The following is a 20,509-nucleotide window of genomic DNA, read 5'->3' as shown; positions in this document are numbered from 1 at the left end:
ATGACCTTGACATTGGAAATCTGATTGGTTGCCTAAATGGAAAAAGAATAAATTAACTAATAAAAATGTATTGATTAAATAATCAATAATACTGACTATAAATCAATATGGATAAAATGAGGAATATTGTCGTGGATTGGTTGAAGTTAGACATTAACAGCGTTGGATGCCGGCCAGTGGTTAGGCGCTTGCGCGCTAGACTGATAGGTCCTGGATTCGAATGTCGTGGGAGGCGGGATCGTGGATGCGTACTGCTGAGGAGTCCCATAATAGGACGAATTGGTCGTCCAGTGCTTCCAGGTTTTTCATGGTGGTCTAGCTTCAATTGACTCATGATTTCAACTATTGAAATTGTCAATAAGATTGATTGTGAAATCATAAAACAATAACATAAATAAAGTTCGATTGGACCATGGTAACTGAATTCAGTGTATCAGATAGCAACAATCTATCGATTATTAGTAGATATTATGATGTTAAGCAAATATGAATAATGGTTAGCAGTGGAATCCAGGATGTGAGTTTCGTCCTGTTTGAGACTCGTCAGTTGGATATACCTGCATCACAGATTCGATGTTCACTCTGGGACTCGAACTCAGTACTGTTCACTTCCAATGCCATTGTGTTATCCCCTTAGCTACTGAGTCCTTATAGCCACCTCGTTGTGCAACAGGGTGAAATTTAAATTCATTTGGTGTTGTTTTACTTGTATCTTCCCAGTGTTATTTAGGACTGCAATTGATCAGTCACTTGTTAGCATATATGTATCCTATGCGGATTGCCTCGATATAGGCTTAATTCACAAGCTTTTTTAAGCAAAGATAAATAGTGGTTAGCAGTGGAATCCAAGACACGAGTTTCGCCCTATTTGGGATTGGTCAGCTGGATACACCTGCATTTTAGAGTTGATGTTCACTGAATGAAATAGATACACCATACTCCTAAACATATCAGGTTAGCTAAGTGGATAACGCGATGATGTTTGGACAGGACGGTACTGAGTTCGAGTCCCGGAGTGAACACCAACCTCAAGATCGTGTTTTGTTGTTACGTACAGTGCGTTGTTCTTTCTCGACAGACTTGTTTAGCAATAGGTTTCTTCAGAATTCCTCCTTTTTGATTATTGTGTTGTAGTGAAAAAGAACAAATAAGTGGAGACAACGGAATGTATTTTAATACAAAATTACAGAATATTTTATTGAAATCTGAGAACTATACAGTGAATACTTCATTTGTAAAATGTCAATCAATCGTATCAGTCTTCATTGTTCCAATCGTTCTCTTTTCTTCGATCTTCTTAACCTTCTGCTGTCCGGTATTTCATTTTTGGTTGATGATACATACTACTTATATCTATCGACATCAGTAGCACACACCAGTGTTAGATATCATTTTCCTTGTGTTACGTTGCAGTTGTTCAGTCTATCAAGTTTTTGTAGATCCGGACATTGCGCTAGGAGAATATCGCAGTTATTTATAATTAGGAATTACTGTAGGTTGATCACAATAATTTATTTTCAATTGATTAGTCACTAGATGGGGATCAATGTCATGTATATTAGGCCCTTCTTAATGCAGATTGAATCCTATCAATCAAGTTGCAATGTATCCACTAGTTTAGGTGATTCGATATCGCGTGCACTATATTGAGATATGATGGTGATTGAAGGTAATCAACAAGAAACCCTGAACCTAGGTGTACCTGTAATTTTGATAAGGACTGATTCTCCTTGACGGATTCAATCCAATGTCATCCAGCTTCGCATTCAGGGACGTTACCATTAAGCTATCCGTTCCATGACTGACTTTCTGTAGGACGAACATAATGGTGGTCATCATCCAGTGATCAATCAATTGTGAATACACAGTGATAATCAGTCGCCTCAAGACTACAGGTACACATTATTGACCAGTGTCAAATAGCATGAAACCTAGGTTTGTGGTGCGTGCTACTTATATTGATATAAGTAGTATATAACGCGAGTCAGGAATGTAATGTCTGGAAGCAGAAGATTGGGAAGATCAAGAAAGGAAGAACGGGAATAGAAAGCAATTAGTATAGAAATGCAAGAACAATGAAGTCCGAGACAGTTATTGAACATTTTGCAAATTGGGTATTATAGTATGGTTATTCTATTTTACCGGTTGTCCTCACCTGTGTTCTTCCTCACTACATTTGGTGTCGCTGCCTCGACTAAGGATGAAGATTCCATGGCCGAAGGAAACTGAGGACGGAGATGTGCTGAGCTTCCTGAAGGAGTTAGAGGCCGTGGCGGAGTTGATGGGAGTGAAGGAGCCAAAGGCGAAGGTGGTGGTGCTAGGAGCGCTGCTGATAGGCAGGGCAAAGGCTGTATTTAACAGCTTGGACGGCGCTGGCGGAAATACGACATGGGAGACAACCACGGGTTGGTTGGTGGAGGAGTTTGACAACCCAGTGGACGGGGAGTAGTTATTGGCGTCGTAGTTTGTCGAGAGTGTGCCTGCCGCCGTTTTCCAGTAGCTGAAACCAGTAAACGCAGCACAATCTATGGATATTAGTGAACTAACGAAGGTGACTCGACAGCTGGTGACACGAACAGTAGCTCCAGTCGGGTGAGGAAAGCAGGAGATAAATATTGCCGAGAAGAAAATTGAAGAGCTGAAGCGTGAGATTGTGGCAATAGGGGTGAATCATAAAAGGAATGATAAATGTTCAATAATTGTCTCGAACTTCACTGTTTTGCATTTCTATACTAATTGCTTTCTACTCCCGTTCCTTCTTTCTTGACCTTCCTAATCTTCTGCTGTCAAGACGTTACATTCCTGACTCGCGTTAAATACTACTTATATCAATATAAGTAGCACGCACCACAGGTCTAGAGTTTCTTGTTGACTAACTTCAATCATCATCTATTCAAAATGGAACTTATCCATTATATAGAATATATATTTACCGGATGAACTGTATACTATATCTATCTATCAATGAACATATACAAAGTTATAATTAGATTTAATATTTATCAATTATTTCTATGTATCATTCATATTCTGTTTACACATAAATTTTATCGGATAATTCATAACCATAAACATACAATTAATGAATTAGTTTATTTATCCATTGAATAAGTAATGTTATGGATCAAAGACATTGACCTGAAACTGTTTACAATCTTATTTGTTGTTATGGTTAAAGTCAGTAAAACAAATTCGTTTGACATGATCAAACAATAAAGGGGGGTATGATATATATATCATATTGATTGAGCAGGGAGGGGAAGGGGGAGGGGAAAAGAATGAAGTCCATGATACAATAAATTAGTGTTTATTGTCAGTGATTATGTTTTTAATCTTACAATTATAAGTAACTGTATGGTGAAAATTGTTTTTCATTAAGATACTCAATAGATTGAAGAAAATTCTTTACAATTAGTTTTTCATTGTTTATTTGAATAGATAAATATTGATACAAAGGGGGTATCAAATACATATGCATCATACAAGTCACTTGAGTTGTGTGTGGAATGTGATACTGCCCAGGTGTTCAAACCGAAGCAAGTGGTTTTCTTAAAGGGGTCACACTTGGAGCATTTGACCTAAAGGTCTGATCTTCAGGGCAATGGAGTGACGTTAGGAAATTCAGCCACATAGTAGACGGTGACAAATAATTGATTCATACACCATTTTTTCTTTCAGAATACTCGAGCTCATGTGCACCATTAGATTGACGAGAAGGTAGTTAGTAAAACTTCTCTGACAGTGGCTGTATACACATGGTCATGTGAGAGCATTTCGAAAGAGACAGAGCTGACTCTCCCACCGTACCAAAGCATTTGGGGGCCAATCGAGTAGTAATGTAACATAATAATCACATAACTTCAGAATGATTATAAAATAACGTCACGGCACACTGATTAACTACTTCTTAAACAATCAATGCTACCGGATACTTAGAGAAGACTCTAGAATCTTTTTATATAAAACATATAAATATACTAACATTCTTCTTATTGTGCTTCTTACTTCCATCAATCCTTGTTATTTGGAATATAATGATGTTCCTATTCAACTGTGTTCTGATATGGGAACTTGTCGTGTGAATTAGTGTCCAAGTATACCAAACAATAAGTTTGACTGGGTCGTATTAAGACAGATCATAACATTATCTACTAATAAGTAGCATGTATTTGTTGCTAAAAGAAACTACTCCTTTTTTGATGACCAATTGTCTATTCATAAAAGATTATTCATAGAGAAACTGTATAATTATCATATTCTCTGAATATGAAAGCAAATGATGAATTATAAACTTATCATTTAAGTAAAATATATGCAACTTCAATGGTTGAGATTATGAACCGATTGATGTTAGACCACCATGGAAAATTTGGAAGCACTGGATGGCCATTTCGTCTTATTATGGGACTCTTCAGCAGTACGCATCCACGTCCCACAATCTGAGTCTCACAACAGGACGAAACAACTATCCAGTACTTCCAGGTTTTCCATTGTGATCTAGCGTTAAATGACTTATGATCTCAATTATTGAAATTACTATAATATCTACAAGAAAACCCCTTCTGTTACTGAAATATATGTATCACATAGTTTGATTTAATTGCCTGATATTAATGAGTTCAGGTTTTAGGAAATTTTTCGTCTATTATGAAGGTGTGTCTGATATAAACCCACTTAGCATTGTTTACTTGAATCTTCCCATTGTTGTGTAGAATTGCAGTTGATCAGTCTCTTATTGGCATATGTGCATCCTGTGCGAATTGCCTTCATTCATAAGCATTACAAGCAAAGATGGATAGTGGTTAGCAGTGGAGTCCAGGATGCGTGTTTCACCCTATGTGGGACTCGTCAGCTAGATGTACCTGTATGAGTTGATGTCCACTGTGGGACTCGAACCCAGTACCATTCGCTTCAAACGCCATCGCGTGATCCACTCAGCTACTAAGTCCTGATAGATACTTGCTTGTGCATTGGAGTGAATTTAAATTCACTTGGTATTGTTTGGCTTGTATGTTTCCATTGAGGTTTAAGACTGCGATTGATCAGTCTGTTATTGGCATATGTGCATCCTGTGCGTATGCCCCGATATAGGCTTAATTCACAAACCATGTTCACTCTGGGATTCGAACTCAACAGTTGGCTATCGGAACTCAGTATCTAAGTGTATAACGCGATAGAATTTGAAGCCAAAGATACTAAGTTCGAGTTCTAGATTGAACATCAACTTTGAGATGTAGGTACATCCGACTGACGAGTCTCAAGTAGGACGAAAACACTCATCCTTTATTCCACTTCTAACCACTAACCATCCATCTTTGCTTATAAATTCAAACAATATCGAGGCAATCTGTATAAGATGAACATATGTCAACAAATGACTGATCAATAACAGTTCTACATAATAGTAGAAAGATACATATAAACAATATCAAGTGTATTTTACATCTAAATATGTTGATTATATGTCATAATGATTAGTTTCTATTGTTTAGTTGAAAACCCTCATTCATCAAAATCTATTTCATTCATATTAGTTACTATTGGTTCAATGGTATGATTTCATAAAGTAATTGAAACTTTTTGTATGAAAACTTAATGAATGAACCAATAATGAAGTTAGTACTTAAGTGAATTCTATACAATTGACCTTATATACATATATATATATATATAACCTTAAATGATCAAATATATTGGACTGGGTAACTAATTTGGAATAAAGAAAAGTATATTTTTATTATTTAAAATAAGGTTGGTTTATTTGTATTTTATAATTTCGTATTACTAACTTACTTACTTACGCATGTAACTCTTCATGGAGGAGCGTCGGCTGCTTATCAGCTTTCACCATCCAACTTTGCCTTGGATAATTCTATCAAGTTGTTTCCAGTTTCTATTGATCCTTTTCATGTCTGTTTCCGATTCTTGGAGCGTGTGTTATTTGATTCTCATCCTTTTTGTTTCGCTTCAAAATTTCGACTTAGGGTTTATCTCGTGATTCAGTTTGATGATTTCCGTATTGTTCATTTCCAACGTCTTTTTCCAATTTCTTCTTCAGCTGGAAACTGGTTTGTTTTCTCCCACAGAAGGCTGTTGCTGATGGTATCTGGCCAATGAATGTTGAGTATCGTGCGTATACAATTGTTTATAAATACTTGTACCTTCTTGATGATGGTCGCAGTAGTTTTTCACGCTTCAGTTCCGTACAGTAGAACTATTTTTACGTTCTTATTAAACATACAGACTTTGATATTGGTTGACAGTTGTTTTGTGTTCCATATGTTGTTCAACTGGAGGAATGCAGTTCTTACCTTTTCAATATTCACCTTTACATCTTTATGAGATCTTTCAACATTCATCGATGATGATATTTTTCCATTAATGAATCTCAAGTTATACCATTGAATAGTTCACTTAGATTAGTCTTTTACAATATGTTTATTGTAGATTTTATAAGTATATCCAGGAATTTGTCATGCTTTAATTGCATAAAAGTTTAAAGGAGCACTCAAAATACACACCGATAACTTAACAGTCTTGTAGTGACTGTTTTTCGTTCACCAATCACCCTCGTAACCGTTATCATATAATCCTCAACGGTTTTTGAAATCAGAAGGCAAACAAAAGCAGTGACTACAGTTTTATTAGCAGAGACTCAAACCACAAAGCAGTGAGGCGAATGAGTGAGTCAGCGAACCGAGACTGTAGAGTGTAAACGTACATGTATACATATAGGGTAAATGAATGGATCATCGAATCAATTAAGCAGCTAATAATAAGGCTAGCAGAATGAGTATATGCGTAGGCGGTAAGCAATGTTCAAGCATACATATTTCATACAAGCACAACAATAATAAAGGTACAATAAGTTGTTATAGTATGGATGACTTTGTCCTCTAAATAAGTTAACAAAAGGGCTTAACTGAATTAAATGAGAACAAACTCAATTGCACGTGAGTTGCTATAGTCTTCCTGAAGTTTGTGCTGAACGATGAAAACACCATGACTAAACCATCCATCTCAAACAATAAAACTTCATCAGATCGTTTAACGTTTGATCTCATATTAGATTGTATGTTTAAAGTGTTTAAAAAGTCTAGTAATGAACAAGAAACAATTATCCTTTAATGAATGGTTTACATTTGTAATCTGGTTATTGTTCACGGAACTATATCCGTTTGATTCAATGATTTAATGATCAAGAATTGAATTCACTTGATGTTGTTTTACATGTATCTTTCTATTGTTATTTAGAACCACAAATGATCAATCTCATGTTGGTATATGTGCATTCTATTCGGATTGCTTCGATATAGCCTTAAGTCATAAGCTTTTTAAGCAAAGGTAGATAGTAGCACAGGATGCATATATGTGTATATATCTATCGATATCAGTAGCAAACACCACACTACAATCTCCATAAAATTTCCTACGTTAATATGAGTCAATTATTATCACAATTTGATTTGACTTACCTGAACTTAGTGTTTGTTCCACTTTTCAGATATTCAATCAGAATACAATCATCAGCATATTGAAATCTTAGTTCATTTACCTCAATCGACATCATGAATAACAATATTCTTCTTGCAACCACGTTTATAATTCTTTCACTTCATGCTTCATACACTGCTCATATGAACACAAGTCTAACAGCATCGTTTAGTATTGGTTTAGGAATAACAACATTTGATGTAATTAAACAAATGGTATTAACATCTATGACTCAATCAAATAAACCAACTAGTCCATTATTGTTTAATTTTACGGATCCTCAAAATACACTTAGCAAATGGATTGAAGTATCAGATACAGTTCGAGTTGAAGGAAGATCTAAAGCTACACTTGTACCACATATTGGATATGTAGGTTTTTATTCAAATCTAATTAAATTGGAAATATATATTTAGAATTATCGATCAGCAATCTTCTTTTATTTACTTAATCCACAACCAACTGGTGCTTGTTTTGCTGGTGTCGACTACATATTAGATGCTTGGGATTTGTCAGCATATACAGGTGTTGTGATTGATCTACATAGACAAGGTCAAAATTCTAATTTCAAATTGATCTTCTATGGAAATTGTTCAGAAATATTCACTTGTCAATCATATGAGTCGTTTTTCGAGGTAATGTGATATTCAATTGTATAGAATAATTCATTATGTTTTCTATGAAATCTTTATAGACATCTGGAGAACGTCAACAAATAAAATTACCATTTAGTACATTCAAACCATACTTTCGTGGAGAGCCGAAATTTGATTTACCATCTTTAGATATAACTCAACTATCACGATTCGGTATACAATCATATGGTGGTATCTATGCACCGACAAGACAATTTGGTCCAGGTTCCATTGAAATATTCACTATTTCAGCATATAAGGAAGATCAAATGCCAGCCTAAAGAAACCAAGACTACGTGATAGGTAGTACTTATTGATATTATGGTTCTGTTTAGTTTGTGTTAGGTAGTTTTATCAATAAATTTTATATATTGACCAAAGAGTTTTGAATGTTTTCATGGGTTCCTTGGAATTCACATGAACATTATTGAAGACAAACGGTGATGTCTGTCATCTGGTTGATTGAAAAAGTAATCAAATAGTTAAGAATATGTTCTGTCTATCCCAAAAGTGAGATTATCAATTCAATAGTTTACATAGATTAGTCAGTATTTAAGTATGAAATGACTGTAAAACTGTCATAAATCCCCTGTTGGATTTAGAAAAAACTGGTAAGACAGGTGAAATCAAACTGAAAATTTTGGCAAATGATTTGTATTCAACGACGGACTATGATTGATAACAACATAAGTAATGTAATATATGAACCTCAGTTCATGAGAGGCTTAAGGCGATTATTTTCATCAAGTTATGATCAAAGAGCAGCTGAGTCCCATACTAGGACAAGACGGCTGTCCAGTGCTTCCAGGTTTTCCATGGTAGTCTAGCTTCGAATGACTCATTACTCCTCAGCAGTGCGCATCCACGATTCCGCTCGCGGGATTTGAACCCATGGCCTTCAGTCTCGCGCGTGAACGCTTAACCTACTGAACCACTGAGCTGGCTTCCAATGGTGTCAATGTCTAACCTCAACGAAACGGCCGTCTAATACTTCCAGGTTTTCAATGGTGGTCTAACATCAATCAGTTCATAAACTCAATAAAAAAACTTAACAGTCTCCACAACCCCTAAACTCATACAGTAAATAGTTAATTTGCAAAATATCAATCGATTTTCTTAAACTTGACCGTTCCTTTTGCAAATATCAGTCCATCATCCCAAATTTCATTGTTCAAGCATTTCCATACCTATTGATTTTCATTCCCGTTCTTCCCCTTTCGATCTTCCAATGAAATACACTCTATACCTGACCATCGTTATATACTACTGATATAGATATATGTATAGTATAATGTCAAGCCCTAATCATTGCATGTCTTTTTTTTCACAGTAAAAGGATCTAAAATTCATATCCATGATTATTTAGCACATTCAATTTCTTAGTTTCATCAATGTTCGCGGTGTCAAGCATTTTCGTACATATTTAGGTTCATTTAGTGAATGAATACCGTAAGAGCTAGATTTTCACAGAGGATTTCATTCCAAGCTCTAACTATCAATTTATTTTCCAATCAGTATGTATAAGTAAATACCCGATTAGTACCTGAAAATTAGGACTATAGGTGTTTGTGTGTGTATGTGTAATATTCAGATCATAACTTTCCTTATGTGAAAAGGATGAATAACAAGTGGAAAGAACTGGGGAGGATTGCCCAGGACAGAGCTGCGTGGAGATGCTGTCAAGCGGCCTATGCTCTTCCATGAAGGGTAACGGGTGTACGTAAGAAGGTAAGTAAGTAGTGTCTGTGGTATCAAGTATTTTCTTACACATCCAAGTTCATTTGGTGGACGAAAACTGATGATCTCATTAGAAGCCCTAACTATCAATTTATTTGATTTTACAACCAGTAAGTTGGAATGCTATACAGTGTTGTGTTTATAGAAGACGACTGAAATGATATAACTTGTAACATGAAGCTATTATATACAGCAATCATACACTAAACGAACAGAAAAATGTTCGGAGATACCAGGTATTAAACCTACGAAAGCCAAGTCAGTGGTCTAATAGTTAAGCGCTGACGCGCGAAATTGATATATCCTGGGTTCGAGTCTCGCCAGACGGCACCGTGGGTGTGCACTGTTGAGGAGTTCCACAATAGGACGATATGGCCGTTCAGTGCTTCCACGTGTTCCATGGTGATATGGCTTCAATTGACTCATGATCTCAACTTATAAAATTATTATACATTTATTGAATATCAGACAAAAGGATGGTTCATTCTACATGTACTAACACTGATCTGTGAAATTTAATCTACTTGTGATTTCAGTAGTATCCCTTTAAAAATTTAACTGTTCATTATATTTCCATACGGATTTAATGAACAGTTGTTAGGTATATACCTGATTCGTACCCCAGAATTCGAACTATAGGTGTGCATGTACAATATTTAGATCATAATTCTCATCAAATCTTGTGAATTATATGATATTTATTACAGCTATATCCCTTTCATGGATATTCATCTCTGAGGACATGCAAAGAACGAGAAAAGATGTTGATTATCTATAATTTGAATCGGTATAGGTCACTCAACAATCGGCTTGACGTAAGAGTTTCCCCAAAAAATTGTGGGAACAATTTAACAAACCTATACTGATTAACTGAATAAGTTTTTAAAATTTTTAGTAATGATGTGAATCATCCCGTGGAACATATATAGTGGTGGATTTCAACGAAGCAAATTTAAAATAAACAAAATGTAAATAGTGAAATAGTAGCTGCCTAAACACGGTAACTCAATGCATAAAGCATCAGAATTTACAGCGTTAGGCACTTGATAAGCGTCTTAGTGAAAATCAAAAATCCGAATGTAGGAACACTTAGCTGATGTGCGTCAAACAGCACAAAACACGAATAATAATTTCAAATGTTACCAAGATACAAACTAAAATAAATGAGTTCATTAGTTGAGATAATGTTTCAGTTGAAGCTAGACCACCATGAAAAACCTGGAAGCACTGAACGACCGTTTCGCCCTAATATGGGACACCTCAGCAGTGCACATCCACGGCCCCGCCTCGCGGGATTCAAACTCAACACCTATCAGTCTCACGAGAGAGCACTTAATCACCAGACTACTGATCTCATCTATTGAAATTATTGCAATCTTCACAAAACCTCCTCTTATAGTAAATAAGTTTTTAGATTTTGTAATAAAATGCCTATATCTTTGTAATATGCTAAGCCAATCAGAAGTAGCCTAACGAGAAGGTCAATCGATAATAGTCAGAAGCGACCTGAAAAACAAATGGATTTTATTGGTGAAGAAATGCGCTTGCGCGCGAGACCGACAGGTCCTGGGTCCAATTGACCGAGACGAAATCGTGAGTGCGTACTGCTGAGGAGCCCCGCAATAGGACAAAACAGCTATCCAGTGCTTCCAGGTTTTTAGTGATGGTATAACATCAATCGCTTCATAATCTCAATTAAAAACTTTATAATCTTCACAACCTTTATACTGATAATCACCATGTGCTCACTAATAACTAGCTTCGCGAGGGAGTTTTCAGAGTTCTAGTGAGAAGCCGTGACCAATGGAGCTAATCGATGTCCGGTAGAGACAGGTATCTACCTTAGTACAATAGTGGATCGTTGAGCAATTTCATAGATCGGTTGAGGTTAGACATTAATACCATCGGATGCCGGCTCAGTGGTCCAGTAGGTTAAGCGTTCGCGCGCGAGACTGAAAGACATGGGTTCTAGTAACGCGAGTGGGATCATGGATGCTCACTGCTGCGATGTTCCACAGTGGGACGAAACGGCCGTACATGCTCCCTATTTTTCCATAGTGGTCTAGCCTCAACTGACTCAGAAAATCAACTATTGAATTACCACAATATCCACCAAAGCGGCTTCTGATTATAAAACAATAATAATCAAATGAAAGTAAAAAAAGAACACAGTTGAAACGTACCACTGAAGAGAATCAGGGCCAATTAAGGATAAGAAGTTGTATGAATCGTTATGAGTTGAACAATATCTACATATATCTAATAAATATTCTATAGGTAATGTATGGTGTTTAATGTTTGTGTTGATAGTTTGTCAACGTTATTTTTCAACGATTCACATCATGTATTACACAAAATCGAGTCATTATTCACCTCACAACACAGAAACCTCAAATACTCAACCAACTTAAAGTGATCCTTAAAATAGTTAAATAACACAAATGATATGAACTTTGATCCTTTCACTTCATATCTATGGAATTTTGAATGTAAATAGAATATATATTCCAAATTGAGTTATAGTAAAGTTGGGTAGTTTAGTTAACTAGTACATAAATATTAGGTTTGTAAAGTGTGAAAGCGTGCACCTAATACGGAATATCAAATGTTTATGGAATAGTAGAAAAGTAACATTGAAAGTAACTGTGAATCACTGTGATATTCTGAGCTAACATATACGGATGGAACGATTAAAAACCAGTCAACTAACCAAACACATTCCTGCTCATCGATTCTGAGTAGCATGTATCAGATGATTTCTTGTTAATATAATGGTTGATCCATCCAAACACAAGTTGTCGCTGTGGGAGTTTACTGATAAAATAATCCACTTTAAATGAACCGGGAATTTGGGTGACATGATGAGTTAGCCATCTGCAGACCAAATGGTTAAAATGTAACAGTTTAACTTTCCCATTTACGTTGATTCACTATATCATATGACCATCATTCTCTGTTACTAGTGATAAACATCTAACCACCAACGCTGTACTCAGTTGTGTCTAACTTCACAATAGTTTACGATAGTTTTAATGAGAAATAATGACCAAACTTATGCAAATCCAGTGCTTCCAGGTTTTTGGTGGTGGTCTAACATCAATCGCTTCATGATCTCTATCAAAAACTTACCAATCTCCACAACCCATAAAGTAATGCGAATATGTTAATAACGTAGCAGTGGTAATCAAAATTGAACTGTGTTTCGGTAGTTGTAAAGTCGATTGGTAAATGATTGACAGGGTATCGATAATAACATGTAACTGATACAACGAAACTGATAAGTGTTCATCATGATTTCCAGTAAGAAGTAGTCTTCATCAATTGACCAATGAAGAGTGGTCAAAATCACGCTTATCTAGTCTTCTCAGTGTTCATAGAGTTTCAAGTGATCCCATTGATAGAATTCAATCAGCTGTGAGAAGCACACAGGCATAAAATTTGTCCCTACTCAAGGATCCATCAGTGTGAACATCCCAGAAGTTTCTGGAACTACATATTTAACTCACTAACTGGTATGAGGTAGACCACTACTGAATACCTGTCAGTATTGAAGGGCTGTTTTGTCACATTATGAGAAGACATATCGTTGCGCACCCATTATCATGCACCAGAAGACACAATCCGCCCTCAGAGAGATAGCCTAACATATAGACATTTAAGTAGGCATCCAAACGTGTTAATGTCAAACTTTGATTAGATCAACAATATTGTGCAAATTTCATCCATTTCCTGAGCAGGATAACTGTCCCACACCTCGCGTGATTACATTCCATGTGTCACGGTTTCCCACTACAACTACAAGTATTACATATTGAAGCTAGTTACTAGTGAGAACACGGTGATCATTAGTAAAGTTTCTCAGATGTGAAGACGTGCATTTACAAAGATCAGGAGTTATGTACTTGAATAAAACGGCTTCGGAGTGCTTTCAGATATTTAACGACGGTCTAGCTAATATCCTTAGGTGATCTCAATTATGAAAACGTCATTAGTTGATGTGACTTCTATTGGTTTCCATAGTTTAGTTAGTGTCACTAGAATAGCACTGTTTATTCTTGGTTGTCGACTGACATAAACTGATCTGGGTTGATGGCCACGACATGTGTGGACTTGATGGAAGTTGGAGACAGTGCAGAGTTATGGGTGTGCACTGGTGACCGTGAGAGTATTTGTGATAGTTCAACAATTCAGTCAGTTTAGCTGAAAGATCCCTGTATATATTCAAAACGATTGCCTATGTGATATGCAGCAATTTCGATTGCAATATTAGTTGCAACTTCACAAATTGTGGTTTGGCATTGCTCATTCATTTATTTGGTTTCAGTACTGATGCATGTTGTAGCTGTGGATGTCCACAAAATCAATAGCTCTGTACGTCCTCAATATTTGGCGCTGACCACAGTAGCTGAGGGCACTCATTCACGCATCCGCACTAGACCACGAGTGAGTACGCTATGCTCAACATCTACAACCGCTAGGTATCTTAGGTCAATCACTTCTCGATAGCCTATCAAATTCATAACATCAAAACTCTTCACTACTGAATTCTGATTTCTCTGAGGTTGTTACTGGTTAAGATGTAGTCAAACTCCAAATATTTGTGACATCTTTAAACTTTCAAATGTCCGAAAATATTTCGATTTGATTCTAAACTAATCTCTTATTAATTGGCAAACTCAGTCAACTGAATCGCTTCACATCTCACATCTTAAATTGCAGTACTTTATTGAATGCTATACAAAAACAAGTTAAAAACCTTAGTACGTGATGTTTATGCTGCATTTAACGGGTCATTCCGTTTAAAATAGATTATTTCAATAGTGCAAACTGACAGCCGTTTTCAGTGACTATACATGAGACCGGTTTATCAACAAGCAGAATTTGAACAAAAAGCAAAAAATATAGAAACTCTTGCGTTTAAACAAGGGTTAAACGAATGCAGTAAATTGCGAATCATTGCTACATTGATTGTGCTAGTGTAATTATATTTAATTCAATGAATGTAATAAAAACCAGTAAATATCTCAAAATATTACACAATAAATTTGCGTTACTAAATAATAATAAGTAGTTTTCACAGATTGAAATCATGAGTCAGTTGAAGCTAGACCACCATTGAAAACCTGGAAGCACTGGGCGGCCGTTTTGGTCTTAGTATGGGACTGCTCAGCAGTGTGCATCCATGATCCTGCAACCCGCGGAATTCGAACTCAGGACCTACTGGCTTAGCGCGCGAGCACTTAACCCTTAGACCACTGAGCTGGCCGGCATCCGACAGTGTTAATGTCTAACTTCAACCAATCCACCACCATTTACATTGTCTTCAGTGAGCTGATATCTCACAACAGACCTGGTTGAACTCCACTGGTAACGGCTTCCCACTAGAACTCCAGGAGTATCTCTTGAAGTCAGTCTCTAGTGGTCTAATGGTTAAGTACTCGCGCGCTATGCCAGTTGGTCCTGAGTTCGAATTCCGTGGGGTGAGGGATCGTGGATGCGCACTGCTGAGGAGTCCCATACTAAGACCAAAACGGCCGTCCAGTGCCTCCAGGTTTTTACTGGTGGTCTGGCTTCAACTGACTCATGATTTCAATCTGTGAAAATTTCTAAAATCTCCACCAACCCCTTCTGACAATAATAAGTAGTATTAAACAATAAACAAAATAGTCGCAGGGACGTGATCAAGGACAGACAAAGTAAAACAGGCATAACAAACATTCTATACGTTAGTTTACTATGAAAACCGTGGGACGATTGCGCCTAGTCGTCCAATTTACGCCTCTCCGATTGCAAGTTAAATACTTTTTACATACCTAATTATAATGTAGCGGAGATTTTCTTTTGAAATTAATTGTTTAATTATGTTGTGTGCTACTTATGTCGGCAAAGTAGTATATAAAGTCGATCAGGAATAGACTGTCTGGTAGCAGAAAGTTGAAAAGATCAAGGATGAAAGAGTAAGAACAGAAAGCGTTTGGTATGAAAATGCAGGAACAACGAATTTTGACTCAATTACTGAGCATTTTGCAAGCGAAGTATTGTAGTATGATACTTCTATTTCATCAAGTTACTCTGTAATATAACCGTCTGTCCTCAGTTGTGTTCTCCTTCACAACACTCTGAACGTATTTCTTTACGTTAAAATAACTTTTTCGAGTATATTTACATCACTATTTGACCTGTGTGAATAAGCAAGAGCTCGGCATATCTAGAGAATTTATTTCATGAAAAATATTATTAGTTAATGTCACATCAAGTAGTTATTATTACACAACTTGTTAGAATTGCAAATCTAACATTTACAATCTATGGAAATACACTGCTCAGTAACCACACTAAATGTTTAATTAAGAGGATTCAGAAATCAGTAGAAGCTTGAAAATAGTCACATGGTTTTCATCAACTGACCAGCTTATGCACAAGTGAATTGTCATACCCAGACATAGAATCACTCTTTGTTTCTCTTCTGTAATTTTGATGTATTACAACATTCTAAGTAGTAAGATGATTTATTACTCGGTTTTTTAAAGATTGTAAATTCTCCATTATTTAAATAGCCAACTGATCATAGGCACACCACCACCGAATACCTGTGAGCAGTGGAGGCTGTTTCATCTCAGTATGAGACGAGACAATGTTGCGCAATAATTATCATGCACCAGGAGACCCAACCCGCCTTGAGAGAGAATGATCAACGGATAAACATCTAGGTAGGCATCCAAACGTGTTTATGTCTATCTTTGATTGGAACAACAATATAGTAAAAACGTCATCCAATTCTGAGAATGATAACTGTTTCACATCTCACGTGATTGCACTCCATTTGTCATGGTTTCCTCATACAACTACAGTTATTACATACCGAAGCTAGTTACTAGTGAGGATATGGTTATCGTGAATACAGGGTTCTTAAGTGGAGCCGTGCATTTATACTGATGAGGAGTTCTGTTCTTCGATAAAACGGCTCTAGAGTGGTTCTCACCATTTAACGTCGGTATAGATAATATCTAATCCTGAACCCAATTATGAAAACGTCATTAGTTGAAGTGATTTCTATTAGTTTTCGTTTGTTGGTGTAACTAGAGGTAAATAAGTTCACAAAATCAATAGCTTTGTAGTCTTGGACATTTGACAGTAACCACATTAGTTTCAAGGATTCACTTAACTGAGGGCAATCAGTAACGCTCCTGCAACTGATAGTCAACTCAGAACAGTCACTTATCTATATTTAAATAGACTATCGAATATGTATCGTTGAAACTTTACACTTCTGACTTGTGATTTCACTGATTTGGCACATTTCGATCATCAAAGTTCTTACGGATAACGTGCCATCAAACAATAAATACTTCTGGCATCTTTAAATTTTACAGTAAACGTAAACATTTCTACTTGGTTGCATACTGATCTCATGTTAATTGATAAACTCAGTCAACTGAGTTACTTCACTTTTCACTTAATGCTGATTTTCTCGAATTTCAGATAACACAAATGGAAAATTACGCAAATGGAAAAACAACAATGCAAATGATGATTAATTTCCAATGACTATTTGACAGAATTTCTCATCCAAACTCAACAACGCTATACAACTAACATTTACTAGCTTTACAAATACACATGCAATTCCAGTTGACTAATGATTGCCTATGGGTCTGAGTTTGTATAAACCAATAGATGGTATTTCCAATGAATCTGGATCAAACTGTCATTCTTCCAGGTAGTTATGAATATATGCGTGTATACCAAAACGAGATATTTCAGTTAAATCTGAAACCGTTGAATCACAGTTCCGTTTTTCACGGAAGTTTGGCAAATCGGGTAACTGTTATGCTTGAAAGTGGGCTTTCAATGTAACGTTATTTGTTTTTGTTCTCCTGATGTCTATGAAAATATTTTGAAGATAGGCACGACATGCTTATTCTTGATATTATCTTCATTTATATTGCTAATTCTCATCGTTTGTACATTGACCACAAACGATTGTAAAATTTGTATAAAATCGCATTAGCTTGGACTCACTCACTTCCGTTTTCAACCGTTCATAGCATGACACACACTGTTAACTGCTCATATATACAGTAAATACAACACAATACTATAGACTGTAGCCATATTTCCATTATATTGTACGTGTGATTGTGTTACTGAAATCATAACAACCTCATTGGAATTGTTAATTATCCATAATTGTAGACTGTGTTACCACATGCAACTTGTGCATGCCAATGTCTGCTAATTAAAGTAACAGCCTATATCTTTGATTTATGTTTATGAATCGTAACCGGTATATTATAACATTAACGTTTGAACGTATTGACGTTATTGTCATTTTTGAGGTTAAATAATCTTTGGCCAACCACAGTATGAAAGGAAACACATTGAGTGATTCTACAAATTTGAATATCATGTCACATAGAATAAGGATTTATATGATGGACAAAAGAATATTTTCGAACAGTTACCGTAGAAGTTCATTTCGAAAGTAGGATTTTGAATCTGTCTTTAAAGATCAATGAAGATACCTTCCTGTTCCGACAGGTCGTGTTATACACTAGTAAAACCTGATCCATCTCGACTTGGATTGAGTAGATGGAAGAATATTGCTGATTGGTAATTTTGAACATGGTGTTGGTTAAATTACATTTACAGATAAATATATACATATGAAGTATGTCGAACGTCAATGGCTTTAGATTGAACTCCAATTAGAACTGCCTCTGATACATCAATCCAATCATCAAATGAAGTGATTTCAGGATCAGTGAAGTTGAATGGAGTGAGGTAAACTCAATCACCTCACTGTATGAAATTTGTTGGTGTTGACACTTCATTGAAGTCAGATGTCATTGTGTTATTGTTTATAGTCGACAACTCGGTCTCAACATTTTTCGACGAGTGTTACTTCATAGCGTTGAAAGATTTGAACAATGTCACAAAGGATTAATAAGACTTCATTTTACTGCCGATATATGGACAACACGGTTATGCTGTATAATGACTACACTGGCTTGATAGAAACACTTCATCACTTCAATAAAGTTCAATCGTCAATACGACGCATAAATGAGAAAGTAAATCGAGGTACAATAGCCTTCCTAGACACTCTACATACGAGGAGCAATGAAGAGTCATTATGAAGAAACAAAAACAAGAGAACCACTCGGACGGATGATTCAGGTTCTGAAAGGTTTGTTGATCATTCAGCCGGTTATCCATTCTGTCAATGTAATCATTTATGTTAAATAGGACAGTTTCAGCTCTATATTTGCCTACCGTGATAATCGAATTCTCGTCTGTAATGTGTTCACTGATAACCTCTTTGTGTTTCTTATATTAAATACTTCTGTCATCATATTTAATATACTTAAAAGTTCACTGTTATTATACACATTACGTAATCTGGTATTATAATCGATGTATATAAAATGACTGATAGTCACTTTTCAGGTAAACAGGATATCAATCATCTGAATTTCATCACCGTTTGCCTTCACCGATTTCATTATGAACTACAAGAGACCCATTAAAACATTCGAAACTTGTAGGTAGATGTATGATATTTATTGATAAAACTACTTAATACAAACGAAAATAATCATAGCATGAATAAACGCTACATATCAAGTTGTCCATTACTCCTATAAGCTCGGTTTGTTTAAACTGGCATCTCTCCTTACTTATATGCTGAAATAGTGAATATTTCGATGGAACCTGGACCAAATTGGTTTTCTGGCGCATTGCTTCCTCCATATACTTTTATTCCAATACGTGATGTATGAGATAAATTTAGATCATTTGAACCAGATTTCGGTGTTCCACGAAAGTATGCGGAAAAGTTTTCAAATGGTATTATCACTATTCCTCGTATTTCAGGTGTCTATAAATATTCCATAGAAAACACATTGAATTATTCTACACAATTGAATATCTCATTGCATCGAATTCCGACTCATGTGATTCACAATTCCGTACATCTGAACATTCGCCATAGAGTATAAATTGAAATTTAGAATTTACACCCTGTCTATGTAGATCAATTACAACACCTGTATATTTTGAAATATCCGGAGTATCCAATTGCCTGTAAACACCAGCGAAACTCGATCCATTTTCTCGTGGATTGAGTAGATAGAACAATAATGCCGATTGGTAATTCTAAACATAATGTTAGTTACATTATATTTAAAAGCAACATTTACCCTTCCATTTAGTCGTACGATTGCAGCTTTAGATCTCCCTCCAAATAGAATTGCATCTGATACCTCAATCCAATTTTCAAATGCAGTGGTTTGGGAATCAGTGAAGTTGAATAGAATTGATGTTGGTTCTAATGAATTTTCTTCCTTAGCATTGTAAGTGTTGAGCATAAGAGTTGTGAATATTAAGACGACAACAGAGATATATTTCATTATCATTCTGAAGTGAAAATGTTTAGAATGTAGTTGAACTATTTATCTGTAAGATAAAATAGAATAAAAATTGGAGTTTATTTGAAAATGTGCTATCAACATAGGTTGAGATTGTGACGCAATATTGCGGATGATTTGATGTTAGACATTGAGACCGTTGGAAACCGGATCAGTGGTCTAGAAGTGAAGAGTTTGAGCGCATTAGTCGTTCGTGGATTTGTGTCGTACCTG

The 20,509-nt window shown here is 35.9% G+C and overlaps 2 protein-coding genes across 2 annotated transcripts; one reads left to right on the top strand and one right to left on the bottom strand.

The window, feature by feature from the left end:
* Positions 1–5,690: 5,690 nt before the first annotated feature.
* On the top strand, positions 5,691–8,504 carry MS3_00007103 (uncharacterized protein). The gene is made up of 4 exons (XM_012942963.3): positions 5,691–5,751; positions 7,255–7,865; positions 7,911–8,129; positions 8,189–8,504. Exons 2-4 carry the CDS (start codon positions 7,569–7,571, stop codon positions 8,408–8,410), a joined length of 738 nt encoding a protein of 245 aa, XP_012798417.3. The 5' UTR covers positions 5,691–5,751; positions 7,255–7,568; the 3' UTR covers positions 8,411–8,504.
* A 9,768-nt stretch (positions 8,505–18,272) lies between these two features.
* Positions 18,273–20,284, bottom strand: MS3_00007102 (uncharacterized protein; the record flags this gene model as incomplete). Its single annotated transcript, XM_012946941.3, has 6 exons — positions 18,273–18,365; positions 18,531–18,655; positions 19,234–19,268; positions 19,547–19,746; positions 19,788–20,024; positions 20,069–20,284. 6 exons carry the CDS (start codon positions 20,282–20,284, stop codon positions 18,273–18,275), a joined length of 906 nt encoding a protein of 301 aa, XP_012802395.2.
* Between the last annotated feature and the right edge of the window lie 225 nt (positions 20,285–20,509).

Source organism: Schistosoma haematobium, chromosome 2 (assembly GCF_000699445.3).
Source record: "Schistosoma haematobium chromosome 2, whole genome shotgun sequence".
In the NCBI taxonomy this organism is placed as follows: Eukaryota; Metazoa; Platyhelminthes; class Trematoda; order Strigeidida; family Schistosomatidae; genus Schistosoma; species Schistosoma haematobium.
Note: the sequence above shows the minus strand (reverse complement) of the source record. Positions and strands in the feature narration are given on the sequence as shown.

Coding starts and splice junctions, on each gene's coding strand:
- MS3_00007103 (XM_012942963.3), top strand. CDS start 7,569: ATGAATAACAATATTCTTCTTGCAACCACGTTTATAATTCTTTCACTT. Junction 7,866..7,910: donor TTGTACCACATATTGGATAT/GTAGGTTTTTAT, acceptor ATATATATTTAG/AATTATCGATCAGCAATCTT. Junction 8,130..8,188: donor CATATGAGTCGTTTTTCGAG/GTAATGTGATAT, acceptor AAATCTTTATAG/ACATCTGGAGAACGTCAACA.